This window comes from Gastrolobium bilobum, unplaced genomic scaffold (genome assembly GCF_033153095.1).
Source record: "Gastrolobium bilobum isolate Gb01-03AN ecotype WA unplaced genomic scaffold, APGP_CSIRO_Gbil_v1 utg34075, whole genome shotgun sequence".
NCBI classification, from domain to species: Eukaryota; Viridiplantae; Streptophyta; class Magnoliopsida; order Fabales; family Fabaceae; genus Gastrolobium; species Gastrolobium bilobum.
In genome coordinates this window covers 126,263-154,197 of record NW_026896709.1, presented here as the reverse complement: position 1 = coordinate 154,197, position 27,935 = coordinate 126,263, and the positions used below count along the sequence as shown (strand labels likewise).

Genomic DNA, 27,935 nt, shown 5'->3' with positions numbered 1-27,935 from the left:
ACTCCGAAAATGAGACACACAAGGGGTCCTCTACACAGCACTATGGTTCTGCCACCTCAAGACCACGAAAATAAGCTGCAAGCTTGGACCTTTCATCATCAAAATGGCTTCTTGAAGCCTTATGTGCTAAGAAAATGGTTTTCTCACAACCAACAAGAAAGCTCAGCCACTCAAGTCACCCAAACAGCAACCACACACACTCAGAATGTGAGACTTCACACCCTCTCAAGCTTGCTCTCACTCACCCACACTACTTTGTTGAAGGAACAATGAACAAATGTGACTACTTGGAGGTTTTAAGTGAAGAAAAGAGGGTGACAATGAAGGAGAAGGGTGGCACCTGATGAAGACTAGAAAACTTCATGTAGAGGCTGAAGGTTTATGACCTAGGGCATTGTGCCCAAGCCTATTTATAGCCCACTGATCATTAATCGCACAGTATCAGCACTAATAGCTATGCTTAGTATTTTAATCCCAAACTTAGGATTCTGAACCTACTCATTTTTCTATGATTTGTCAAATTTTTATTTTATTTTTCGCAGCACTTTTCTGGTACGCGCTTTTCCGTAACCATTATCAGTTCTGGCACCATTTCCCATTATTTTAACTTGAAACTTGTTTTACAAGTCCTATATATTATTCTAGTGACATATACACGTTTTTCATAATTTTCCGGGATACTTCATCGGTACATATTTATACCGAGTAGCAAAACCGGTATCTGCACTTTTCATTAGAAAAGCGACTTTCAGCATTATTACTCACTTACCATAATTATTTAAGCCTCATAATAATTATTAGGGTCAATTATGGAATTATTTCCTAATTTCACTTAATTAATTAATTAACTTCCTTAATTAACGGTACAGGTTCTTACACACTGCGCGCACACACACCCCTCTTTGGCAAAGCCGTTGTTTGTTTACTGTGCACTGTGATCTGCTTGACTCAAAGGTATCTCATTCATAGATACCTTGGAGAGGGCACTAGATCCAAGATTAACGTACTAGTCCATTGGGCTGGACATCTCTGTCCCTAAGACAGAATATAGGTAAATAAATAAATTCAAATATTTTACCTCTTAAAACCCTAGAAATGGAGAACTTAATTTTAAGAATAAAAAAGATTTTGGAAGGTTTTGTGAAAATCCTCAATTTCTTTCCCTCGATCACTTTTTAAACTCCCAAACAAAATAAGGGAGGAGATTAATAACCTCCTTCCCTCCTAAAATTAACTCTCAAATAAGCCCTTAATGAACTTTGACTAGGGAGTTCAATACTTGTCGGGTTCAATACAGGTGGAACTTGTCAAAAGCTAAGAGTTTTGTCCAAACAAATCTATATAAGACTTGTTATTTAACTAAACTATTTAATAAACATTCTAAAATGTTGAGAAAAAATTAGTTAAATAATCAAAGGGATAAATAAGAGTTATGTTGTAGAGAAAATAATTTGATCATGTTAAGATATGTCAAAACAAAATCATTGAACAAAGTGTCTTATTCCATTTTATTATTATTATTATTATTTTGTCCTTTACTTTTGCATGATAAGAATTTTCTTCTGTAATATGACAAAATAAAGACCCATAAACAAATAGCAGTGAAACTAAAAAAATAAAAAGGTCGTGCGTGCGCATGGTTAGTAATAATTATTTTTATAGATTTTTAAAAGACTCTTTCAAAATATTTTTTAAAAACAACATATTCTAATTTACGCGCACAATTAAACTTGCCTCTAACTGTTTTATGAAAACATTATGGGAAAATTGTTTTTCTTTTTAAATTACATAATTTTGTGTATTTTTAACGAAACTGTGTCGTTTTAGTGTGTTTTTATATTCTCTCTTTTTCATTTTTTTTTCTTCCTAATTTTATATTAAAAAAATGTAAATAAAATAAAAAAAGCACATGCACGTAGTTTCATTAAAAATAACACAAAGTTGTGTCATTTAGAATGATAAATATTTTTCCCAAACATTATATTAGTATTCAATAAGAGAACGTCAGTTCATATTAATTTTTGAAAAAAGCATATGCCATATGGTATCTTTATCTATGTAAGTATTTATCCATACCCTAAATATGACATGGTGGTGGAATATGAACCAGTAATCTTTAGTTGAAGGACCCATTGGGGAAGGCAGTACAAGTGCTATATTATTGGAACTAATTTTTTCCGCTGTTATTTTATATTTTTTTGGGTTGCCCTTTAACTAATATAGGACAAGAAAAGAAAAGTTTGACTGGTTGCCCATAAATTAGGGATGGTTTTCCATAAATCATTTTCAAGAATCGGTTAAGAACTATTTTGAACAACAGTTTGTTACTTAATCGGATGTTTATTGTGTTCGTGTAAAAGAATAAGAGTAATTTTCTATTTTCAGTATTGAGGGGTGATGATGATATGAGAGTTGTGTCGGCTGCCAAGAAGAGCAAATGTGGCTTCCAAAGGGAGGAGGAGGAAATGGATTGGTGGCAGTGACTAATAGATAAACATAAAGGAAGCCAATACGCTCTTAAATGGGCTGCTGATATTATAATTCTAATCCACGTCATTATTCTCTGATCATTAGTAATTTGTTATCTATCAATGTCCAAAGGCCAAGCTAGGTTGATGGTGCTGTTAGCTAGGGACTAAGAAAGAGATTATCAGCAGTTTGGTTTTGGTGCTGTATGATAATAATAATAATAATAATATCAACAACAATAAAAGAGAAAGAGAGTTAAAAGAATGACATGCAGCCGAATGCCACCAATGCCTTGCTGCTAAGAATAAAAGAATTGTGGGTTTTGTTTTGGGTTTCTTGTCCTCTCATTATCATTGTCATTGTCATCGTCATTGACAATGCTAATGGGCGCGCGCTCTGCTTCGCTTGTGCGCGCACCTGCAGCATCAAATAATGTCAAGTTGTCGTTCACCTTTGTTGTTTTGGTATTGCTATCAATAATATCATCATGTTCATGCGGCGGCTCTTCAGATGCTGAGGCGCTCTTGAAGTTCAAGGATTCATTGAAGAATGTGGTAGCCCTTAGCAGTTGGGATCCATCCATAAACCCAAAGCCACCTTGCAATGGCAACATTTCCAATTGGGTTGGCCTGTTTTGTTTGAATGACAAGGTTTGGGGGTTGCGACTTGAGAACATGGGTCTAACAGGCAACATTGATGCGGGATCCCTCGCTTTAATGTCCGCTCTTCGGACCATTAGCCTAATGAACAATACCTTTGTGGGTCCCTTGCCCAACATCAAGTTGCTGCCAAATTTGAAAGCCCTCTTCTTGTCCTACAACCATTTCTCAGGGAACATACCTGACGATGCATTTGCCGGTTTGCTTAAGCTGAGGAAATTGTATTTGGCCAACAACGAGTTTACCGGCAAAATTCCTTCCTCCCTTGCTACCTTGCCTATTCTGCTCGTCCTTAGGCTCGACGCCAACAAGTTTCAAGGTCAAATCCCTGATTTTCAACACAACAATTTGAAGATCATCAACCTCTCTAACAATGAGTTAGAGGGTCCCATCCCGGCCAATCTAACCACCTTCGATGCATCCTCCTTTAGAGGTATATATATATATAAATATAAATATAAATGTATCCTTGATGAGCTAGCTAGCTAATGAATAGTGATGTTCTTCTACACAAATATATATGATTATGATTATGATGTATGATTATGATTCCTCACATTTAATGATTTCATCCTTTGTATGGTTATGATTCTTCGCATTTAATGCTTTCAAGTATATATATATGGCAAGTATTTGATTGCTGCACGTACAGCAACTGCAGAAATGTAAATCTTACGTGTGTGTGTGTCTATATATATATATATAGCTAGTCGATCGAATTGATAGATAGATATATCTGAATGCATTAATGCAGGCAACACACGTCTATGCGGGCCACCTCTGACGAATCGGTGTCAAGCAACCGTGGATGAGACTCCAGCAAGAATGCGCATTCTGAAAATTTTACTTATAATATTCATGATAGCATTCATACTAGCCATCCTGGTTGCAGTCTTGGTCATACGCCGCGTGAGGTTCAGGTCCCAATCCCAATCCCAATCCGAATCCGAATCCCACTTTAAGGCCTCAACGTTCCAGGCCTCCAACAAATACGTTACTCCCACTTATGTCAAAACCAAAAGCCTAGCGGAACACTATGATGCAGTTCCTAAGGATCATGGTCATGGACATTCAAAGAGGGGGGAACAAGGCAAGCTGACATTCCTCAGGCATGACAGACTCAAGTTTGATTTACAGGATTTGCTAAGGTCCTCTGCTGAAATTCTTGGCAGTGCCGCTTTTGGGTCTTCCTACAAGGCTGTGGTTCTCGACGGCCAAGCCGTGGTTGTCAAGAGGTACAAACAAATGAACAATGTGCCCAGAGAGGAGTTCCATGAGCACATGAGAAGACTTGGCAACCTCAACCATCCCAATCTTCTCCCTCTCTTGGCCTATTATTATAGGAAAGAAGAGAAACTCTTGCTCACTTCCTTTGTTGACAACGGTTGCTTGGCCAGCAATCTTCATGGTAATTAATTAATATATAATTCAATTCAATTCCATTCCATTCTTCGTATACATCAATCACATCTTTTATATATATATATATATATATGGATTTATTTTTTCTAAAGTTACTTTATAGACAAAGTTGTCTAAAGTAATATCAGAAACTTTTTCTCTTATATATATATGGGTTAAACATTTCTCCTTTAAAAGGAGAATTGATATCTCATGTATGTGAAACATAATTGATGGGGCCTACCTGTTTTGAAAAAAAAAATAAAAGTATAAAGATTTGGCACAAGATTCGATGTTAGTGTAAGATGATTATATTCTTATGTTAAAGGAGAAACTTAAATCCCTATATATATATATAGAAAAATGTTTTTCTTATGTTGATGGAGATAAGTTATCTCATGTTAGTGACAAAAATTATAAGAGGAACCCACAAATAATTGGAAAGAGAAAAAATAGATATGTGATCCATCTTTATTATGTGTGTGTAGGAAATTAATTTATCTATATGAGATAAATATAACCCATATACATGTGCTATATGCAGGTAATCATAACTATCAAAAGCCTGGGCTTGATTGGCCAACCCGCTTGAAAATCATAAAAGGTGTAGCGAGGGGTTTGGCTTACCTATACAATGCACTCCCAAGCGTGATTGTGCCTCATGGTCACCTCAAATCTTCAAATGTGCTTTTGGATGAATGTTTTGAGCCTCTACTAACTGATTATTCCCTGAGTCCTATGATCAACCTTGACCATGCTCAACAAATCATCATGCCTTACAAATCACCCGAGTACGCTCAACTTGGACGCATTACAAAGAAGACTGATGTCTGGAGTCTAGGAATTCTCATACTTGAGATCTTGACTGGCAAATTCCCAGAGAACTATCTCACACACAGGCATAATCCTGATTCTGACATAGCCAGTTGGGTCAATATCATGATTACCGAGAAACGCACCAGTGATGTCTTTGACGTTGAGATGACAGGAATCGGAAACAGTAAAGCTGAATTGCTCAAACTCTTAAAGATTGGCTTGAGTTGTTGTGAGGAGAATGTGGAAAGAAGGCTCGATATCAAGGAAGCTCTTGAGCAGATTGAAGACTTGAAAGAGGGTGAAACTGATGGAGATCAATACTCTTCAACTCTCATCACCACAGAAAGGGATGCTTATAGAGCTGTCTGATGATTGATCTCACTTCTCACTCACATTTTTTTTTTTCCAAGCTACAAAATTGGCTTTCCCCATGAAGATTAATATATACTTTTAATTAACCTTTAATTCTTTTAATTCATTTATTAGTTAGTTTAATTTTTACGTCTATGTCTTTTTCATGTTAACATAACATAGGTATTTACAGTGATTTCTCCGACTGCTAAAATTATATAAATAACACCTTATTATTGTAAGACATCAAAATACGTTGTACTTCTTGTTCACGATTTTGCCTTAGTCTTGTTTGATGTCCATGACTTTGGGAAAAATATTATTTTAAAAAATAACTGCTGCTGCAGCATTAAAAAATTGTAGTTCATGCCCACATATTAAGAAAATTACATAAAAATCAATTATTAATATAAGTCTTTGTCCGTATGTATGAATTTACTAATATAATTTCAAAAAAAATTTGCACTAAGTCAATTACCAAGTCAATAATTTCATAAAATTAATATTAAAAAATTAAATTTATATATAAGTTGTACTTACTATTTAGTGTCTACGACCTTATTAAAAATTTATTAAAAAAGAACTGCGACGAGGTCATGGGTGAGACTTAACACTTTTCCACAATTTGTAGTGTACCATTTCAAAAAATAAACTTAAAGTTATACTAAATTAATAATAATAAAATGTAGTATATAATGTATAAAAAAAGAAAAGAAAATGAAGTAGCACTGCATGAGTAAGAAAGAAAAACGTTAAATTTCATTTCCTATGATAACTTGAGATTTGCATTAAGATTCTTTTTTAACTAATAATTAGTTAAGTCAATCAACAATTAATAAATTATTTTTAAAAAATTAAAAAAATTGTAGGACACAATAATTTATGTAATTAATTTTTTTTTTCGTTTAGTTTAGAGAAATAACTTGTGTGCATGAATTTGTGCAAATATTTCCTCAGACAATTGGAATACATTGATCATGTGTCACAAAAGCATAGGAGAAAGTCATACATGAGATAATCATAGGAATGTATTAATTTTCATTTTATTCATGAGGGAACCCTGAACCCACCGTTGATGTCTACTCAAAGAGAAGCCTTAGTAATATCACGTATCAAGAAGAGAAAAAAAATAATAAAAAAGGAGGCGACATATCATATATCTTATAATTAACTACATCGAGGACTACCTCACCAAAAAAAAAAAAAAAAAAACTACATCGAGGAGTATAAACTATGGGAAAAATGTTTATGCAGTTAGTGCAGATAATTTATCTGTATTTATTCTCAAAACGACGTCATTTTAATATTGAAATCTTAAAAATTATAAATATAAAGACTATTATAATCCTGAAATGAATTAAAATTATAAAAATATCATTATTTCCGTCCTAAAATGATGTCGTATTAAGCTTATACTGTATATAACTTATCTGTAGTCACTGCAAAAAAAATAATCCATAAACTATATATAAAGAGAAAAAGATTATAAAGAAATTAAATTTATTAATTAATTTAACGTTCTAATTTATTAGTTATATAAATTATTATATTCAAGTGAAATTAATGATTAAGTTTATATATAATACTGTTATTTAACTAAATTATTTAATAAATATTCTAAAAAGATGAGAAAAATTAGTTGAAGGGAAGTAAAATTAATTAAATAAATAATTAATCAAGATGTTTTTCCTTTTAAATAACATAGAGTTATGTCATTTTAAGTGAAAGAAATACACACAATGAAAGTCATGAGAAAGAAAGTGAATAATTTTTTAAATTTCTACTTTAAATAAAAAATATTAATTTATATCTTTTTCTCATTTAAAATGACATAAATTTATATGGGAGGGGTTATATTTACAACCTAAATAGTTTACAAACTCTTACAACCATATCTTTCCGTCAATAACAGTTGTCATTTATTGTGAATTAATAATTATTTAATAAATTTAATTTATAAAAATTTTAACCATTAATTGACAAAAATTAATAATTAAGACATGGTTATAAGAAATTGTGAACCAAAGTTTATATTCGATAAATATAAACGTACTCGTCCTCAAAAACAAAAAAGTATTTATCCGTACTCTAAATATGAACATGGTGGTGAAATCTGAACCAGTAATCTTTCGTTAAAGGAGGACCCATTAGGGAAAGGAAGTACAATTGTACAAGTGCTATATTATTGGCACTAATTTTTTTCCGCTGTTCGTTTCTATTTGGTTGCGCTTTGCGCTTTTAACTAACAGGACAAGAAAAGAAAAGTTTGACTGATTGGCCATAAATTAGGGCTAGTTTTCTATAAATCATATTCAAGAATCGTTAAAGAACTATTTTGAAAAACAGTTTTGTCACTAAATCGGGTGATGACATGAGAATTGTGTTGGCTGGGAGGAAGAGCAAATGTGGCTTCCAAATCTGAAGGCGTCAGGGATTAGAAAGGGAGGAGGAGGAAATGGATTGGTGGCGGTGGCTATAGATAAGGATAAAGGAAGCCAACACGCTCTTAAATGGGCTGCTGATAATCTTCTTAGCAGAGGTCAAACTGTTCTTCTAATCCACGTTTTGCATCGCCAATCCTCTCCTGTTTCCAGTAAGTCCTTTTCTTCAAGTCATGGATCGGTACAGTTGTTCAAAATCAAATTATAGTTACAGCATTCTATCCTCTTATTTTTAATATGTTAGAATGTATTTATAAGTTAAAGTTAAAAAAAAAAATTAAAAAAAAAGTTAAAAACTGTTTGAAAATTATATAAAAATTTTAGCTTAAAAATTATTTAAAAGCATATATTTTAAGAAAATTATCTTTCTTTCTATCTTTATCGCTCTTTATTTTAAAAAAAAAACATACAAGTTAAGAAAAACAGATAAAAGCTAAAAAAAAGCTCTTTTTAGGAGTTTTTAATTTTTAATTTTTTTCTTTAGTATAAAAAAAGAACTTTTTGTTATAAAAGTTTTTCTTAAAATCTGTCTGACCTAACTTATGGTTATAAGTAACTTCTAACTTAAAAAAGAAAGGACGGCGAGACAGTTAGTCTGAGGCACTGTGAGCAAGTCAACGTTATATGTTATGCCTCCTCACAATAAAAACTATACATTAGTGATTACCCTCACAATAAAAACTATACTTTTAACTTTGAATGAAATTTAAAAATACAAATTAAAAAAATAATAATAAGAGAAATTACAATTATAAGAGAAAAAATTTCATACTTTAATTTTAGAGAAGAAAAAAATCACAGTCAAGAGAGATATACATAATTAATTCATATAAAATGAAAAAGTATAAATTAAATAAAAATATTTAAAATTATAAAAAAAATAAGTATAGTTAATTAAAAGAGTTGTATTTATAATTTTTTTTAAGGAAAAAAAAAAATTACAATAACATGTCTCATTTTGTAAGGGAGAATAGACTAATAGATTAAATTAATGTAATCTTACATATAATAGTGGATTAGATTATTGCACTAGTTGTTTGGGTGCACTGATCATGATGCGATTCTTACCAAAACAGGGGGAGATGGTGCATATGAATATAACTATAGAAAATTTTATCTAATGTTTATCAAAATACACACAGAAAAGTATGTGGAGTCTATGTGGACTAATGCGAATAGAAGAGAGAGAAAAAAAAAAACACGAGCCTTGTCAGTAAACATTAGATAAAGTTATTTAATATAACTTTAGAAGAAACTTTAAACCCATATAACTAAATCTCAACACAAAACTCTATCTTTTTCAAATGCAGGAGGAGGTAGCCATGCCATAGTATGTAACATCAACAGTTCAGATGCATCTCCACAGAGACACCAAATGGATAACACTACCAAAGATCTGTTTCTTACATTCCATTGTTATTGTACACGCAAAGATGTAGGTTCGACAGCCAGATTTCTCCCTTGGTTTACATTTACTTGGTTTACACAGCAAATACAATAATGATATTTTATGACCATGATCAAATTCCGTCCTCTTTTTATATTCAGATTGTAATGAACACCATGTTAAGAAATTATGTACATATATTTTTCCACATTGCTTACTGCTGTTATATATTTTGTTAGATACAATGCCTTGATGTCCTACTTGAAGACTCTGACGTGGTGAAAGCAATAACAGAATATGTCTCTTATGCTGCAATTGAGAACTTGGTGGTTGGTGCAACATCAAGGCATGGTTTTATTAGGTAAGGTCCTCTATCTCGAGTTAAATTAACCAGAACCCCAGCAAATTTTAGATTGCATTCATAACTATTTTAAAGAGAGTAATTCTGATATTAGCGGAAAGGAACAAACATTATGTTTGCAGAAAAAGTATCCTTTGGTGGATACATATTGCAAAAGGGAAGCCAACAAGAGGAGAACAAGGCAATCTATATAGCATATATGGATAAAATCCCAAAAAGAGTCTCTAGTTTGTTAAGTGCGGATTTTTGTTAAAGAACCATTTCAACCCAAAATCTTAAGGTGTTGGGTGAGGGTCTTTTTAATGATTTATATGTTCTCTAACACATCCCCGCACGCAAGAGCCCCTTAGGCCTGAAGCGTGGATATTGCACAGGCACAATTTTTGGTTTACTTTTTTGTGCTTTTTAATTAATTCTACTAGAAAGTGAGGGGCGGTGAGTATCGAACTAGTGACCATATAGTCACTGAGGATCTGATACCATGTTAAGAACCAATTTCAACTCAAAACCTTTCTTATGATTTATATATTCTCTAACAGTTTTGAACCTTTCTTTAAGTTTACTGGCCATTTCTTGTGCAGATTTAAGTCATCAAGTACACCAAGCAACATATCAAAGGGGTCGCCAGATTTCTGTACCGTGTTTGTCATTTCTAAGGGGAAAATCTCCTCAGTTAGGAATGCTTCTCGTCCAGCCCCACATACCTCACCACTTCTGAGCCATATATATAATCTAAATAACCAGGATGGAAATCAACCTGAGATGCCCTCTAGACGTATAAATTCGAGAGGTTTGTTTCTGGGAAATACAGATTGTTCGGGAACTATGCTCTTGCAATTTTAATCATGTTTTGATCACATATATGCTGCAGACAGGACATCAATCAAACCTCACAGCTGGATGGATGAGTCCATTAAGTAAGTCATCCCTTCAAAACAAACTTTTTTGATAATCATCTTTTCAGCATTGATCCATTTGATTTCATGGTCGATGGCTTAAATTTTTTATTTGACTTGGTACTCAAAGTGAAAGTGTATAAAATCGTATATCCTTTTTGGGGGAGGAATGGTGCAATCAACCTTTATATGACCTAGACTCAGAATAACATCGTTTCCGTGGTTCAAGCAGGTCACCATTTGCAAGAGGAAGAGACTCGAGTGTAATGTCATGCATGGACTTTGCAGAATCAGATACGGACATATCATTTGTAAGCTCTGAGAGGCCAAGCAGTGGATGTTCATCCTATGTTTATGACTGTATTGACTCGGGCAGAACTTCACGAATTTCTACCAGTTCAGATCATAGAGTTTCTACTAGTTCAGATCGTAGAGTTTCTACCAGTTCAGATCGTAGCTTTGGATCTGTCCGATTGGGACTCAAGTTCCCTGAGTCCGGTTCACCAGATACGTCGTTTTCACATGAAAGCAATAGAACATCGTTTTCATATTCATCACAGAACATGGTGAGCACTCTATTTTATTTTATTTTTTATATATTTATCGTGACTTCAATTGATTAGATATCAATATCTTTCCAAAATTAAATATAATTAGATAGTGTTGGGAAATTCGTTCCCTCAAACTCCAATGTCAAGCGGGTCCAGGGAAGCCCGTGGCGGGGGCCACCATCAATGAGCTAAGGCTACACCAACCGTAGCAAGTGGATCCGACACTATATGTCTCAACCCAAAACCTTAAGGCAATGGGTTCATGGGTCCCTTCCCTCATCACATTTGAATATCTCAACAATCTCCCCCTTAAGTGTGAAACCCACCATTGGTATGCTCCCCCTCAACCGAGTACCCGAAGCGCAAAGTACTCGACCCGCCTCCTAGCCAATCACTAGGCTAGCTAAACTATTAGCATGAGTGGATACTGCAGTGGTTAAGAAGTTGCAGCCTTCCAAATAGCAACTTGCCAATCCATGAGTATACCATGAAGTTCCAAATATGCTCCCCTCAACCGAGTACCCGAAGCGCAAAGTACTCGACCCGCCTCCTAGCCAATCACTAGGCTAGCTTGAGCCCAATCCGGCTCTGATACCAGAGTTGGGAAATTCGTTCCCTCAAACTCCAATGTCAAGCGGGTCCAGGGGAAGCCCGTGGCGGGGGCCACCATCAATGAGCTAAGGCTACACCAACAGTAGCAAGTGGATCCGACGCCATGTCTCAACCCAAAACCTTAAGGCAATGGGTTCATGGGTCCCTTTACTTATATACTTTTTACTTAGCTCATTACCAACAAATGTAGGACTCATCACACTTGAATATCTCAACAGATAGCTATATCAGAATATATCACTCCATTTCTAAAAATATCTTCAAAGATACCTCACGATTAAAGGTATCCACTTACTTTTGCTATAACATTTAGGATGAAGCAGAAACTGATATGAGGAGGCTGAAGCTTGAGTTAAAGCAAACGATGGAAATGTACAGTACAGCATGCAGAGAAGCACTTACAGCACAACAGAAGGTAAAATCTGAAAAATAATTCCTTTTTTTTTTTTTTTCAAATGTGTTATTTCGATTTCAACTGGTTCTACTCTTTTGTTTCCTATAGTTAATGGAGCTGAACAACTGGAGAATTGAGGAAGAAAAAAAAATAGAAGAGACACGATTGGGCGAGGAAGCAGCTCTGGCAATTGCGGAGAAAGAGAAAGCAAGAAGTAAGGCAGCCATGGAAACAGCTGAAGCAGCTAAGAAAATTGCAGAGGTGGAATCACATAGAAGAGCAAGTGTTGAAGTTAAATCTCTTAAAGAAGTAGAGGAAATGAAGAAACTATTGGACAATCTAGCCCAAACTGATGAAAGATATAGGAAATACACTATTGAGGAGATTGAAGCAGCCACGAACTTCTTCTCTGAATCTCTGAAAATCGGGGAAGGAGGTTATGGCCCTGTTTATAACTGTTACCTTGATCACACTCCAGTGGCGGTCAAGGTTCTACGTCCAGATGCTGCTCAAGGGAAGTCACAGTTTCAGCAAGAGGTGATCAACCAGAACCACTTTTGTGTTTTTTACTGTTTTACTTCATGCAATGCTTTCATCACAGCTAAGCTTGTCTTTTTATGAGACCAAAAAAAAAAAATTAATCTACTTCCAATGATAGAGAGGCAGTTATGGATCAAGGGTAAACCTAAAAGCGCAAAAGCAAGGCTAAACCAACGAATGACCCTTGGAATAATTGATTATTGTTATTATTATTATTATTATTTTCTTTGAGCATGAGGAATCTTCACAAGCTTGGCCCATTTTAAACTGATCAGATATGATACTCCCACAAGAGTTGTTTCCCTAAAATTCAAAATTGTTGAGGGGTAACCACCCTTTGTGTGTTAATTCGTTCTAGATACATAGATATGGATCACCCCATGTTAATATTTTTAAATATGAAATGAACATAGGGTTACCACGAGCCTTGCATGTGTACCATTGTGTTAGGTTCTATAAGACCGTATTGTTATACCGTATGGTATGCGCTCAGAAATATCCTAGAGATAGGTATCTAAATTGGTTTATAGCCAACACTCCAATCACTGCACACAAGCAATAGGCTTATAGCTAAGATGTGGGTGTGTGCACAGTATTGACAGCAATAGTAAACAGGTCAAAAAGTGTGTACCTGGTTACCTCTTGGGTTTGTGTAGATCTTTCAGTTGTGGATTCAACTTCTTTACTATTGGGATAGGCACTCTATCTTTAGCAGTCTTACTGTTTATATTGTTAGTGTTAGAAATAATATTAATCTATTATTATTAGAATAGTCTAGATTGTGGGCTTGGCCCATTAAGTCTTTTAGTCTCTATAAATAGAGAGTCTTCTTGTACAGTTATACACACTTGAATATACAATAATATTCAGATTCAATTGTTAGGATAATTGAGTAATTATCCTTTAAGGGATCCTTAGGTAGGTGGTTAGGATATGGAAATATTCCATAATACATTGTAATGCCTAGAAATTGAATACCAATTCTGAAATATCCTTTTAACTTGTGGAAGCGAAATTTCTTATTCCTATGCAGGTTGACATACTTAGCTGTATGCGCCACCCTAATATGGTGCTTCTTCTAGGAGCGTGTCCAGAGTATGGCATATTGATATATGAATATATGGCTAATGGAAGCTTAGAAGATTGTCTCTTTCGAAAAAGGAACAGGAGTGTTCTGTCTTGGCAGCTGAGGTTCCGAATTGCTGCAGAGATAGCGACGGGCTTGCTATTCCTCCATCAGACAAAGCCTGAGCCTTTGGTGCATCGTGATCTGAAACCAGGCAACATTTTGTTAGACCAGAATTATGTAACTAAGATTAGTGATGTGGGATTGGCAAGACTTGTCCCTGCTGTAGCTGAAAATGTAACACAATGCTGCATGACATCAGCGGCTGGAACTTTCTGTTATATTGATCCTGAGTATCAGCAAACAGGAATGCTTGGTGTCAAATCCGATGTTTATTCTCTGGGGATCATATTTCTTCAATTATTGACAGGCAAGCCACCAATGGGATTGGCTCACCATGTTGAACAATCTATTGAGAATGACACGTTTGGGGAAATGCTTGACCCATCGATCACTGACTGGCCTCTTGAACAAGCCTTGTGCCTTGCAAAGATAGCTGTCAACTGTGCACAACTCAGGCGAAAAGATCGGCCAGACCTTGGCATAGAGGTGTTGCCAGAGCTCAATAAATTGAGAGAGTTTGCCGAAGAAAATATGAGTCTCATCTTTTTAGGAGGCACTAGTTCTATTGCGCCTTCCCCCAACCACAGTGAAGCTTCCCTGCAACAGGTTTCTTTATATGACAATAGCTCACATTACATCGAACCATAATTAAATAATGCTGCTTAATTCATAGTATTAATAATTTTGCAGGAGGTGATGAGCGACCCGCGGCTTGTACATTCAGGAAGCTCATCAACTCCATCAACGCCCACAGAAGCGAAGTCTTAAGCAGGTTTAAATAAAATATATAGATATTAAATAGACGAGACCTCACTCTATAATGTAGAGTAAAAGCTGTCTGTTTCGATGAACATGCAGGCTCACCTGAACTAAACACTCCGGCAGAAGAGGAATCAAACCAAAATTTGTTTCCCTGGCTGAAGCTGATAATACATCCAAGTTATTCAAGACAATATATACTCACACAAAAAGTAAGGCATTTGTTCTAGGCTAGTAAATTATCCTTCATTTAACTTAGATCCCCATGAGTGAGGTTTCAGAAGACACACAGGGCAAATGATAATCCCATTTTTTGTAATATGTAAATATGTTAGAGAATGTAAACCGTGCAATTTCTATACTCTGACGAAAAGTACGACCCTTCTGTTCTGCTATTATATCATTTTTCTTTAGAAAAAAATATATGCATGAACAAACACTTCATCAGACTCCAGTGTGGTATGTATGCAATGCAAATCAAAGTCCTCAATCAACACAACATACAAAGAATTGAAGAATACAACGAGTTTGTTTCCCCGGCTTTTTTACCCTTATAACCCTTTATTATTAATTAATTACCGATTTGACCTTGATTATAAACTATTTCAAAAATTTAACCCCCTCAAAAAACATAACACCAATCTGCCCCTGTTTGACCGTTGACCACCAAGCCTACCCGGGTACACCCCTCTGTACCCGGGTATTTTTTGAAAAATTTTATCTACCCGGGTAGGGAGGCGTGTACCCGGGTATTGTTCTTCGCACCTGAGAAATTGCTTGAATTATTTACCCGGGTAGAGAGGGATGTACCCGGGTAAATCTTCAATCACCCGGTATGATTACTCTTTGGATCTCTCATGCACTCTTCTTCTCCAAGCTTTGAATATGGAGGCACCGACTATCACGTGCTCTGCCTCTGCAACTTTTTTGGGTCTGTAAAGCACACAAATATTTTTCAATGATTATTTCAGAAAGAGAATTCTCAGTTAACAGTATAAATCCACAACCACAAACCTTGTCCCATGCATGTCTTCCCTGAACGTGATAATTCGTCATTTACCAGTAAAATGAAAAGCTACATGCTCACACTAAATTTCTGTACCATGAACCCTGTCTTTATTTTCTTTCCGTCTCACTCTCCCCAATAGACCCGGTACCATATTTATATATAGGAGCGCGATTTTGACGTACATAAAAGTAGACCCCATCATAATCGATACGAACAGGGACCGCTTTGATGAGCAATACAGTGTTGATGTATGGAAATTTCAAATCCATTCTCAAAGCTAAAAGCTCTTCAAATTGGTTAGGCATGCTTAACTTGATAATACTGATCTATCTCATTAGCTGTAAAAAAGAGAGAAAAAATACCAAATGGGTGGTCGAAGATTTACCCGGGTACACCCCTCTCTACCCGGGTAAATAATTCAAGCAATTTTTCAGGTACGAAGAACAATACCCGGGTACACTCCTCCCTACCCGGGTAGACAAAATTTTTCAAAAAATACCCGGGTACAGAGGGGTGTACCCGGGTAGGCTTGGTGGTCAACGGTCAAACAGGGGCAGATTGGTGTTATGTTTTCTGAGGGGGTTAAATTTTTGAAATAGTTTATAATCAAGGTCAAATCGATAATTAATTAATAATAAAGGGTTATAAGGGTCAAAAAGCCTTGTTTCCCCACTGTAAACTTTAGAAGCTTCCGCTTAGGCCAAGACGTATAGAAGTTCTCCTATGGCACCTGCCACGCGTGCTAATGGGAACATAAAGCACAAGACTGGATGTAGTTCTGTTCAACATAGGAATAGAAATTTTAATAGAGATTAATTCATAGATTTCATGGGATAAGAGTGATTTTGTCGGAAAAAAAGAGGTGTAAATTGATCCTTCTTTATAAGATATATTTTTAATGCGATAAATTTAAAATTTATATAAAAAAATACTTTTTAATTTTTATATATATATATATATTTATTTATTTTTTATTAGTCTTCGTAAAACTAGATAAAAAATCAATGTTGTATTTAAACTAAAAAATAATATATTTACATCAGGATAAAACATTCTACCTATTTTTTTATGTGTACTTTATCTATTTTTTTCCAATACTTAAAAGGCAGAATCTCAAATTGATCTTTATTCTTTTTCTCGGTTTTTGATATTCTAATTTAACGGTGTTAGAAATGAGTATGTATAATAAATATGAAAAAAAATATAGATATAATATTCTATCTTATTTTTATCCTGTTAAGATATTATATCTTTAACTCCAATGATAGCTCAGTTGACAGCTGGATTTCAAAAATTTGCTTGGGTCAAGAGTTCACACCTTGTTTCAAGTAAATTTTTGAAAAATCTTTAAAGTCAAGAGGACGTAATCTCATCATTTAAAAAAAATTATTATACCTTCTTTTCTTCATATGTATTTATTTTCAATATTATTATATTAGAATTAATCTTTATTTCTTCTCTTCTTTTGATATTTTGATGTATGATATAATAGGTTGAAAATGAATAAGTAAAGTAAGCATCAACCAAAAAAGTAAATATAATATCATATCCTTTTAATTACTATAATTTCTAATTAAATCACGTCAATTCCACTTCGTTACAAGACAGGACACCATTACATATGATTATACATAAGAGAATAAATTAGACAAAGATAGAGACCAAATAGTGGTGGGTCAATTGATAATAACGAAATTGAGTAAGTGAAAAAGGAAAAGACAAAAGGGAGAAGAAGATAGAAATAGAGAGTTAGAACTTGGTAGTTGGCAGTTGGCACCCTAAAATCAAATAACGTGGCAGACATGCATGTGCTACTTACTGTAAATGGCTTTGGGACGTGTCTGCCTACGCACAAAAGGGAGGTTTCTCGTTTAAGTGACGTGTCTATTGTTCGTGTTTTTCTTTTCTCTTTTTAAAGTAAACAGTTTAAACTTTCTTTCCATATAAAATATGGAGAACTAGGGAGCATGCTCTGTAATGTAATGTTGTTTGTCATCTATCTCTGGAAAAGATACACAACTCTTTGTAGAAGAATTAATGGGACAGGGCCAAGAGCAGAAGACCCGACCAGAACCCCAAGTTGAAATTCAGGTTCTTCTTTCTCTCTCCTGTGGTGTCCGTTCGGAAATCTTACTTTTTTCCCACAGTAAAAATTCGAGTTTTAATTTTTATTTTAAGATGAAAATTATGTCTGGCCATTTCAACTAGTGATTGTAAAAAATAATGCAGGAGAGAGGGGATATTTTTTTTTTCTACAGGCCAAAAGTTGGCAAGGAAGAAGCTCACAGCGCTGATGATGTCCAGCGTTTCTACATTATTATGCGGCCAGATTCCGGTGAAAGGGCGGTGGAAGAGAAGCAAGAGCTCGACGGAGGTGACGAAGGTGCCAAGAAAGGATCAAACTTACCCGGGGAACATGGCACTTGCAGCCAGGTGAAAGTTGTTGTTGCTACTTGCTATGAATGGATCATAGGATTAATTAAAGTGAATTGATTTTCTCATTTTACATGAAAAATTTTCTCATATTACACGTAGACAAAAAAGTCAATACGGGACCACACTCATGTATTTCTAATCTATTATTAGAAAGAACATAACCTATAGTCCAAATATAGGTTTATATAAAAATGTTTTTGTTTTTTAAAAAAGAAAGATATTATACTAGACATAAAATAAGTAATCTGAATAAACTGTGTCTTATCTTACAAGTAACAATGTAAAATTGAGATATTTCCTTCAACCGCGTGTGTAGGAAATAAACATTGAAGAGAAATCATTGTTTCGTTTGATTGTAATGGGACGGAAAAGCCTTCCTGATCCGAGCGAGAAAAGCCGACCTTACTGGGGTTTTGTAGAGACAGTTACCACAAAAGCAGATCATCTGAAGACTTCCCTTAAAGGAGGTAAAGTGCACATTCTTATATAAAATTTTATTTGCTAATTTAAACTCACGTGAGTTTTTTACATGAATGTATGTATATGAAATGATATGTTGAATGGCATCGGTGGCAGGGGAGTATGAAACTTCAACTAGAGGACACAGACATAGTGGTGCTGCGAGAGCAGTAGGAGAAGGCATATACCGGATTTTAAGGCACATGGCAGAGGGAGGGAAAAGAAGTCATACCCATTTGATCTACAAGCTAGAATTTCCACCTGAAGGTGAGAAGAAGGAGCCTCAGGAATCACTGAACATTGAACGCGAGGGTTCATTCATAATTCAAATAAAGAACCCGGAAAAGGCAGGATCAGGTGTCCTAAAGAAACGCAAGGCAGTAGTCTTCCCTGCCCACCTGCAAGGGCTTCTGGGTCATGTCAAGTTCGGTCCCGCTGATCCACCTGACTTTCTCAACTATGAAGGATGCGAATTCTTGCTCATATCTGCTTCTGACCATATTGAAGATGAGTTGGGTCTCGAGCTTCTCACGGAAGATGCATCCTGCTCTGATCTCCTCAACACATTTGGAGATTCATCTACAACTACAAGTCCCCTTCTCAAGGGAACTTGGGCCTGAATGTAGTTACTTATCTCAAAAGGATTGGATTATGATTTATGAGAGAGTGGTTTGTAGATAGGCTGCATCTGAGTGTTGGGATATGCATACGTGGTTTAGATTTTGACATTTACATCTTTTTTTACCCCACTCATATGTGTTTCATGTTAATATCATCATTTGCTGTGTTGCAACATGTAAATAAATCTGGCATGCTCAGCAGTTAGCACTAATTGGAGAGAAAAAATTTTACTAGAGAAATACTTGCAAAATAAGTTGGTAGGAAAATATAAAAAAAGTTATTTGGTTGACCGAAATATTACCAGAGAAATTTATTTAAATATGCAAAATCTATGTTCGGGAAGAAATTTTGCACCTGTTTTTTCACTTCCCCAGTTATCTCAAAATATCACATCTCATGTGGTATTCTGTAACATTGAATTTCATCCAAAAATCAACACAAAAGTCATTTTTCCATTTATCCTATTTGCCAAGTATTTTTTAAAAAAAAACTGAACCAAACGTGGTATTTTCCAATATCCACTTACACTTTCTCATCAGTCCCAAAATAAACCTTCAACCAAACAAACACTACAAACCTCCACATTTTGTTCAGAATTCGAAAGTGGCATTTCTGTTTGACCTTATGGGGATGGAAATAGGTCGGAGCAACATTCTTTTCCTTAGTAGCCTTTGCAATATGCCATTATGTTCTTTATGGGTCATCAGTATCACTTCCTCGCCAAGTATCCATAGCTAAAGCACAAGTTATCTGGTTCATCAACTCTTTATGGTTTTAATATAAAATTATTGTAGACATTTGTATCCATAGCTAAAGCACAAGTAATCAGGTTCATCAACTCTTTATGGTTTTAATATAAAATTACTGTAGACATTTTATTTAACATTAACACGTATAAAGTTATTTGAGTCATGTCAAAAATATATTTTATTCATCTTCAATTAAAAATATTATCTGAATTTATGTATTTTTCATGCTAAATTCATTACTCCAAGTTAATTAGGAACTATTAAATTTATGTAATCTCAGGCAAAAACCCTAAACCATTAGGTTTACCGGAGCTCAGAGGATCGTAATCCTTGAGTGTAACAAGGAGAAAAACGTTTTCGACAAAATTCACCAGGAATTTGATTTTGATATTGTCCAGAAATACGAGTTTATGGCATGAAAGACCAAGTGATAGGATTTAAGGTAGAAAATGAAATGCACGTCCTAATTCAGTGAACAGAGCAAAAATGATGGATATCTACCACTCCCTACACCCAAGGACATGACAGAAGAATATGTAGCTGCTGAATTTGAAGCTAATTACATATCATGACCAACACATTGGAAACAGAACCGATACTTTATGAATGACATCAGAAGATATATTTCTTGCTGGAAAATCAAGACCAACAAAAACAAAATTTCCTTTGAAGAAGAAGGCGTAAGATCAACAAATAAATAATACCCATTTAAGAGGAAACAACAGTATATAAATAAGAGAATCGGGTTCATGGAAGATGATCACGGGAGGGACGGCACCTCAGAACTCAGATTTGATTAGATGATTAGATGAACGGAAGTGATGAAACAACAATGAGGCTAGGGTTCTGAATTTTGATATTCCGAACTCGGTTTGGGTCAGGGTGATAAACCAACCGGTTGGTTCGATTTGTTGAACTGTTTTAAAAAAACCGGTTCATATATAGAATGGGTTTTTGCAGACCGGTACGCGGGTTTTAGATTTACAGGGTTTTAGGATACGAAGAGGGAGGGAAGGTGATGGTGGAGGTGGAGTTGAGTAATTTGAGAGAGAAGAAATTGTTGTGGTTGTGGTTGTGGTTGTGGTGTGGTAGCTTAGCTCCTTATCCTTAATATCAACATGTTATCTAAGTTGCACTCAAATCCCTTTCTCCCAATTGCGCTTCCACGCCAGATTCAGTCTTCTTTGTTGAACAGTAAGTGCATCTCATTCACACATCCACATCCTCCGTCTCCATTCGAAGTTCATTATTATCACACAAGATTAAGAACAAGAAGAAGATCAAATTGCCGTTGTGGTTCTGGTTCTGGTTCGGGTTCCGGTTCCGATTCTGTTTCGGAAGGGCGTATGGCTGTTTCAAGTTTTCTCCAACAATTTGGGGTGTCCGAGGAAGATTCCCTATCCATCGCATCAAACTCACCCGCTTATCTGAACATGTTGATGGAAGGTGTGAGGGATTTGGAGCAGCTGTGGGATTTCGATTCTGATTCCGATAAACAAATTGCGGGCTCCAACTTCAAGGAGAAGCTTCTTCATATTGCTGCTCACAAAGGTGACAATGGGAAAGTTGCATACCTAGAGAGTCTGGGATTCACTCTCTCTTGGTCTATGAATCTCGCTAGATATCTATCTGATGACACCCTCCCCTCTCTCATGCACAAGGTTACATATATGAAGCAACTCACTCATTCTGATGAATTCCTTATCAAAAATATTCGCCGCATGATGCTCCACTTATCAATTTCAATTGACGAAGATCTACAACACACTCTATCCTTTTTCGAAAAGGTTGAAGCTAGGCGTGGAGGTTTAAACGTTTTGGCTTCCAAAGATTCCGCTTTCCATTATTTAGTTGAATCATTTCCCCGTCTACTTTTGTTATCAGTAAACAACCACATGACACGTACTGTGGATTTCCTCGAGAGTATAGGAATCCCCAGATTTCGCATCCCAAACATAATATTGGGTTTTCCTCCCATTCTGCTGTGGAATGTTCAAGTCCTGAAAACTAGAGTCCTAGCTTTGAATGAGGTACATCAATTTTATTCTGCATTCAATCTGCGAACTTTATATTCACAAAATCCGCGAACTTTATATGCACAAAATCGTAGTTACTTACTGTAATGTTTAGAGTTTCAATTTTTCTTTTCATGAAACCTGCATTTTTTGTGCTGTCTTTTTTCTGAACTGTGCATTTCGATGGATTTTGTCTCTCCTCCCTTGATTCAACTTAGTTGCGCTTTTTTCCTTCTTTTCTCAAGGTTTTTGCTTCTCAATGCTTGAATCAATTACTTAGCGGAATTTACCTTGTTTTAACGCTTTAATGTACACCTTTTTGCAATTGTGACCTTTCATTGCTCTTAAGATGATTATGATGGTGATTTTGATATCATAAACACTTCTCTTTTGCTAGCATAGGTACTTTGGGCTTAGAATTAAATGTCATCACTATGTTTAATGTCATTTTCTACCTTGAATTGATTAATTACTCATATATTCTTTTGTAGATTGATGTGGTGGATAAAGATCATGTCAAGTTATTGCTAAAATATCCTTGGGTCCTATCTACAAGCATTCAAGAGAATTATAAGGAGATCCTTGACTTTTTATATTCCGAGCAGGTATGGTTCTGCTGGATCATGAGTTCTTCTGTCCAAATGATATTGGATGCATCTGTAGCTGTATTTATGAAAGTTGACGTATCACTAAAAGCAAACTAAGGTCATTAATTAGTTTGAATTGTTAATTTTTTACATGAAAATATTAAAAACAAATATGGTGTAAAAAATTAGAGGCTGTCAGATTTGGACTGCCCCACCTGCAGTCCTTTTTTGAGCTGCAGGATACAAGGTCATATACTCGTATTTGCTACCACCATAAGATATACTTCTGTAATATTAAATTTAATGCCTGAAGGTGCTCTTTGTCAATTTTAATAAGGCATCAAGTCAACCTACCCCTGACCTTTAATAACAAGGAAGTTGCAATGAAACAAGTTATTGGGTTAAAATTAATTCAAGATAAACAGCAAAATTTTATATTTTTACATAGCAATGTTTCGTGGTCTGGAATCAATGCACTTGCACAATCTACTCATTATCACTGTTATTAGTACTTTTCTGTTAATATAATGATCAAGAAAGTGAGAGAAAGAGAGTTCGAGAGAGAGAGAGAGAAAACTGAACAGTGTTCTGTAAAGTGTTCTACTACAAGGCAAGCTTTATTTAGAGAGCAGATCACAGTTGACTCAGTATTGAGTCTGTTACAACAGTGTAACTACCTTCCTTAACAGAACAGAGAGCATAATCTAGTATAGTCACTAGTAGAGTAATCATACAGTGCAGCAGCAATCAAGAAAAAATAGATGGTCGCACTCGCACGTACAAGACATCAGTAAGACACTATGCTAAGTATTTATATACTAATAAATGAGAAAGTAACTATTCGTCCACCAATCTCCTCTTGATTATGTAATTAGTTATTCGCAATGTTCATGAATTTTAATTAGCAATAGCATTACTGATTTTCAAACCAAATAAGACAATCTTTATTGTTCTGTTTCTTCAACTGCTTAGAAGTTGGGGGGGTGGGACCACAAGCTATGACCTTTATTTTACCTTTGGCCTTATGGGGAGAGCTTTAGCATGCAGTTTTGTGCCAAAATGTTTATTTAGAAATTCAGTGCAGTTAAGTCATTAGACTTCCTTTTATGTAGATTTGTCTATGTCATATCCATATGATTATGGTTGGTGACTTGGTCCTTTTGGTGCCTTATTAAGAATTCAATTTGTTCCACGTGTATATGCTTGTATCTTTTAAAAACAATGTTTGTGGTACTTGCATTATGGGTGAGTGGATAGGGAAGTATATTTCATTAATTTGACTGGAAGAGTGATTTATAGAAGCACGGGACTAATAATAGAATGCTTCATTATAGATTCCTAAGACATGGATAGATAGTGCAATCAAAAGCCAACCTCATCTATTGGGTTGTTCAACTAGCAAGCTGAAGTTGATGTTGGATCACATTGCTGAACTAGGAGTTCAAAGCAAAAAGTTGGATCGAGTTATTGCTAAAAGTCCTCAGCTACTATTACGGAAGCCGAAAGATTTTCTACAGGTATTTATTCTTTTTTGCTTTAATCAAGTATATGATATGCTTCAGAGATGTTATAAAAATATAAAATCATTCATGTGTCTTCATTGAACAATGTAAGTTTTTGAGATGGTTCATGACATGGTATTAGAGCTCTATGACCAAGTGGTTTTGAATTCGATCCTTCCTGCCCTCGTTCTCTTAAATAAAAAGTAATTGAAACTAAGCACAAAGTAGGTGGGCTTGTATATTATCCACTCTTTAAGTCCAAAGGACTCTTGTTTGATGACACATGTTAGAGATGTTATAAAAGTATAAGACCATTCATGTGTCTTTAATCAACAACTTAAGCTTTTGGGTTAGTTGGTTCATGACAATATGCATACCATTAATTTTAATCATGGCTGTTGCTAGAGGACGTTAGTGATAGTTATGTGAATATTCTTTCTAACCTTAAGGTAGGCCCTTTCTGGTTTGAAGGTGATAGAAGAGAGAATGGGGATAATGAATATGAAGGAAATGTATTACAATGGTATGTTCATACAAGAAATACATGAATTATATAGACATTAAATGTAAAGCATTAGAGGGGCTTCTGGTGTCTCCCAAATACACACACTTACTGATTTCTTAACTACCTATCTATTATTTATTTCTCCCATTTATATTACTAACTAACCACAACATAATTGCATATATCTAACTGCAATCCCAATTTGAATGTGTAAAGAACCAATTCGACCCAACAACTTAAGCTTTTAGGTGAAGGCCAGATGATTGGTCTTATATTATATTTCTCAAACATGTCTCCTCACACAAGAGCCCATTCGGCTTACTAGAGTGTACCCTTACTATAGGATGCTTCCCATCAGAAGGTTTATCTGACTAGAAGATTGGTTTGGCTGAATTGAATATGTATATTCATATGGCCTCTTACTCGGGAGTTTTGTCTGGTGGTAATCATTGGGCTATTTCTTTTTGAAGTCTTGTACGTGAGAAGACTTATAAGGGTATAGAAATTGAAATGGTGCTTTCACACCTTCGGAGGTTGGATTACTCTCTTTTAGACTTGCTCATCTAGCATTCCCCTTTACCTTTTGAATTCATGCAGGCTTGACTCAAAGGATAGATAATATTGTGGGGGAGTTTCTCTGGTTTGTTGTGGGCTAGCTGATAAGAGATAATCTTGTCAGCTAGGAGGTTTGTTGCAGGCTTAAGAAAGAAGGGTGTTTGGGTCTTGGGAAGTTGGTGTCTAAAAACATTGCTTTGACAGCAATGTGGCTATGGCACTTTCCTTCACAGACTAGACTACCTTGTCATGGCATCAAGTAATTTAGAGTAAGTATGGGTTAGATCAAAAGTAGTGGGATGCTGACCAATTATCACTGCAACCCATGCTAGTCCCTCGTTTAGACTGCCAGTTACTTTTAACTTGGGTAATGGTACTTGTATAAAGTTTGGGACAACACTTGGTGGGGAATGAATGTTCCTTTCTTAGAGACTTTTCCTTGACTTTATTATCTCTCTACATAATTCATCCGTTAAAATTTTCTATTCTACTTCAGAGCTCTAATTCGACTTGGGACTTTCAGTCCCGAAGCACCCTCTAAGGTTGCCCTTTTTTCCTAAATGTCAGTAAGTACTCAATATGGTTGTTACCAAAGACTTGTTGCTGATTTGTAGGCCTCTCCACTTCTCATTCTCCTAACATGTGTTTTATGTGCAGTTCTGGTTACGAGACAGTAGGACAAATCATCATGACTTTTTTTTTTTTAGTTTTGGAAATATCTTATAATCCCCTAGTTGTACTTTCCAACTTTTCATCAATATATTTCTTTCTCTATCAACAAAGCAAAGCATTTTTTTTTAAGTCAAAACAATTCATTTTTACCATGGCTATAGTTGAAGCTTTACTGAGGATATGTTTGGATTGATGGAAAGGGATGGAATAAAATGACATTAATTGCCATTATTTGGATTGTTTAAAGCGGCTAAACCTGAGTGAAGGTTTGAGGATGTGAAAAGTTTAGTGACCTGAAAATGAGAATGGTGCTTTGTCAAGCATGTCTTCTGGACAAGCTAGAAATAGTTAGGTTATGATGCATGTATACCAAAATTGGTCATGTATCTGTATCCAATATCGATACCCATACGATATACCTGCATTTGTATTTTTGACTTATCTCTATCCTCCTTTTTTATTTGTTATTCTGAATCTGCTGTTCTTGTCCCACCAATATGTCAAATCTCAATACAATGCACCCTTTTTTGTTGATCGATTCTTCATTATTTGATCCTACCTTTGACTATTGTAGTTGGTTCATGATGTTGTTGTCTATAAGAAAAAAGTTCTTGATTGAATTGTTACTGTTTTTGTTTGTCATAGCTGCAGATAGGTATTTATTATACTTATTGTTGCTACTTCATTTAATTTGTTTATAAAATAAGCTCTTGCTCATTGTTATGTACAGGTTGTTCTGTTCTTCGAAAATATAGGTTTTGATAAAGAAACTATAGGGAGAATACTTGCCCGCTGCCCTGAAATTTTTGCTGCCAGCATTGATAAAACTCTACAGAGAAAGATTGAGTTCCTTTATGGGGTTGGTGTTTGTAAAACTTACCTTCCTAAGGTTATCAGAAAGTATCCAGAAGTACTTCTGTCTGACATTGACCAAACTTTACCGCAACGGTATTGTTCTGACTCATAATTTTTATCTTTTGTTTACTGTTGTTCTAGTCTCATTCATATTTGTTGACTCTCACCCAATCAATATCTAGTACATTACCTGGGCATCTTGTGTCATTTTCTGGCAGCGAGTATCTACTATTCTATAATAATTCTTAATACTTTAGATTTTAGAATCATATAAACATGGTAACGCTCTTTTGCAAGTTTCAGTTTTCTCTGATCATTAGATTTTTTTTTTTTTAAAAGTTGCACGAAAACATAGGTTGAATTTCCATTTTCTTCAACTGCATCGTGACCAATGTTACATTGCATCAACAGAAAAGTGGAACATGAAGTGTTTTTCTTCTCACCTAGATTGATGGAATGATTGAGGCGTCGTTCTAGTTATTGTCTTAGTAACTTGATCTGTTGATGTTTCTGCAGGATAATGTACTTGATGAAGTCAGGGATTTCAGAGAAAGACGTAGCATTTATGGTACGTACATTTTCTCCTCTCCTTGGGTACAGTATAGAGGAGGTTCTGAGACCAAAAATAGAATTCCTGGTAAACTCAATGGAGAGGCCACTAGGAGATGTGGTGGACTACCCTAGGTATTTTAGCTATTCATTAGAAAAGAGGATAAAGCCAAGACATTGGGTGCTGAAAGGAAGGAATATCGAATGTAGCTTAAAGGATATGTTGGGAAAAAATGATGAAGAGTTTGCCTGTGACTTTATGGGTGTCGGAGGGATGCTCGATCCTCCTCCTCCTCCTCCATCTTCTCATGATAGGTTGTAAATATCGTACTTACTACTTTTCGTTGCCATTTCCCTTCAGAAATTCAGCTTATCACAACGGATACTGTCGGGTCCCTTTTAATCATTTTTAAAAGAAAATTTTTTCCTCTATTTTCAATTACAGTAAAAATCAATCGAGTTTTTTAAAAACAAAAAGTGGACACCAAATGAGAAACTATTATATGATTAATAGATGTACGTTTTTATGATCTCTGCAAGCTGCTCCGACCTAGCTTTATTCACTCTTCTAAGAAAAAATGACTCTAGGACGGGT

The 27,935-nt window shown here is 35.3% G+C and overlaps 4 protein-coding genes across 4 annotated transcripts; all 4 read left to right on the top strand.

The window, feature by feature from the left end:
- The first annotated feature begins 2,846 nt into the window (after window positions 1–2,846).
- LOC133301557 (pollen receptor-like kinase 4) lies at window positions 2,847–5,714 on the top strand. The gene is made up of 3 exons (XM_061501201.1): window positions 2,847–3,561; window positions 3,883–4,536; window positions 5,074–5,714. The coding sequence occupies exons 1-3, from the start codon at window positions 2,847–2,849 to the stop codon at window positions 5,712–5,714; spliced, it is 2,010 nt and encodes a 669-aa protein (XP_061357185.1).
- A 2,446-nt stretch (window positions 5,715–8,160) lies between these two features.
- On the top strand, window positions 8,161–15,171 carry LOC133301556 (U-box domain-containing protein 35-like). Its single transcript, XM_061501200.1, has 10 exons — window positions 8,161–8,289; window positions 9,448–9,572; window positions 9,764–9,885; window positions 10,467–10,675; window positions 10,757–10,802; window positions 11,014–11,347; window positions 12,258–12,359; window positions 12,447–12,875; window positions 13,912–14,673; window positions 14,758–15,171. The coding sequence occupies exons 2-10, from the start codon at window positions 9,513–9,515 to the stop codon at window positions 14,833–14,835; spliced, it is 2,142 nt and encodes a 713-aa protein (XP_061357184.1). The 5' UTR covers window positions 8,161–8,289; window positions 9,448–9,512; the 3' UTR covers window positions 14,836–15,171.
- Window positions 15,172–17,872: 2,701 nt separating this feature from the next.
- On the top strand, window positions 17,873–19,350 carry LOC133301555 (uncharacterized). Its single transcript, XM_061501199.1, has 4 exons — window positions 17,873–17,926; window positions 18,065–18,268; window positions 18,588–18,738; window positions 18,848–19,350. Exons 1-4 carry the CDS (start codon window positions 17,873–17,875, stop codon window positions 19,348–19,350), a joined length of 912 nt encoding a protein of 303 aa, XP_061357183.1.
- Window positions 19,351–21,101: 1,751 nt separating this feature from the next.
- Window positions 21,102–27,917, top strand: LOC133301572 (transcription termination factor MTERF4, chloroplastic). Its single transcript, XM_061501225.1, has 5 exons — window positions 21,102–22,130; window positions 22,607–22,720; window positions 24,037–24,219; window positions 26,667–26,884; window positions 27,308–27,917. Exons 1-5 carry the CDS (start codon window positions 21,219–21,221, stop codon window positions 27,660–27,662), a joined length of 1,782 nt encoding a protein of 593 aa, XP_061357209.1. The 5' UTR covers window positions 21,102–21,218; the 3' UTR covers window positions 27,663–27,917.
- Window positions 27,918–27,935: the final 18 nt, after the last annotated feature.

Coding starts and splice junctions, on each gene's coding strand:
- LOC133301572 (XM_061501225.1), top strand. CDS start 21,219: ATGTTATCTAAGTTGCACTCAAATCCCTTTCTCCCAATTGCGCTTCCA. Junction 22,131..22,606: donor GAGTCCTAGCTTTGAATGAG/GTACATCAATTT, acceptor ATTCTTTTGTAG/ATTGATGTGGTGGATAAAGA. Junction 24,220..26,666: donor AGCCGAAAGATTTTCTACAG/GTATTTATTCTT, acceptor TGTTATGTACAG/GTTGTTCTGTTCTTCGAAAA.
- LOC133301555 (XM_061501199.1), top strand. CDS start 17,873: ATGGGACAGGGCCAAGAGCAGAAGACCCGACCAGAACCCCAAGTTGAA. Junction 18,269..18,587: donor AACATGGCACTTGCAGCCAG/GTGAAAGTTGTT, acceptor CCGCGTGTGTAG/GAAATAAACATTGAAGAGAA. Junction 18,739..18,847: donor GAAGACTTCCCTTAAAGGAG/GTAAAGTGCACA, acceptor CATCGGTGGCAG/GGGAGTATGAAACTTCAACT.
- LOC133301556 (XM_061501200.1), top strand. CDS start 9,513: ATGGATAACACTACCAAAGATCTGTTTCTTACATTCCATTGTTATTGT. Junction 12,876..13,911: donor AGTCACAGTTTCAGCAAGAG/GTGATCAACCAG, acceptor ATTCCTATGCAG/GTTGACATACTTAGCTGTAT. Junction 14,674..14,757: donor GTGAAGCTTCCCTGCAACAG/GTTTCTTTATAT, acceptor ATAATTTTGCAG/GAGGTGATGAGCGACCCGCG.
- LOC133301557 (XM_061501201.1), top strand. CDS start 2,847: ATGCTAATGGGCGCGCGCTCTGCTTCGCTTGTGCGCGCACCTGCAGCA. Junction 3,562..3,882: donor CGATGCATCCTCCTTTAGAG/GTATATATATAT, acceptor GCATTAATGCAG/GCAACACACGTCTATGCGGG. Junction 4,537..5,073: donor CTTGGCCAGCAATCTTCATG/GTAATTAATTAA, acceptor TGCTATATGCAG/GTAATCATAACTATCAAAAG.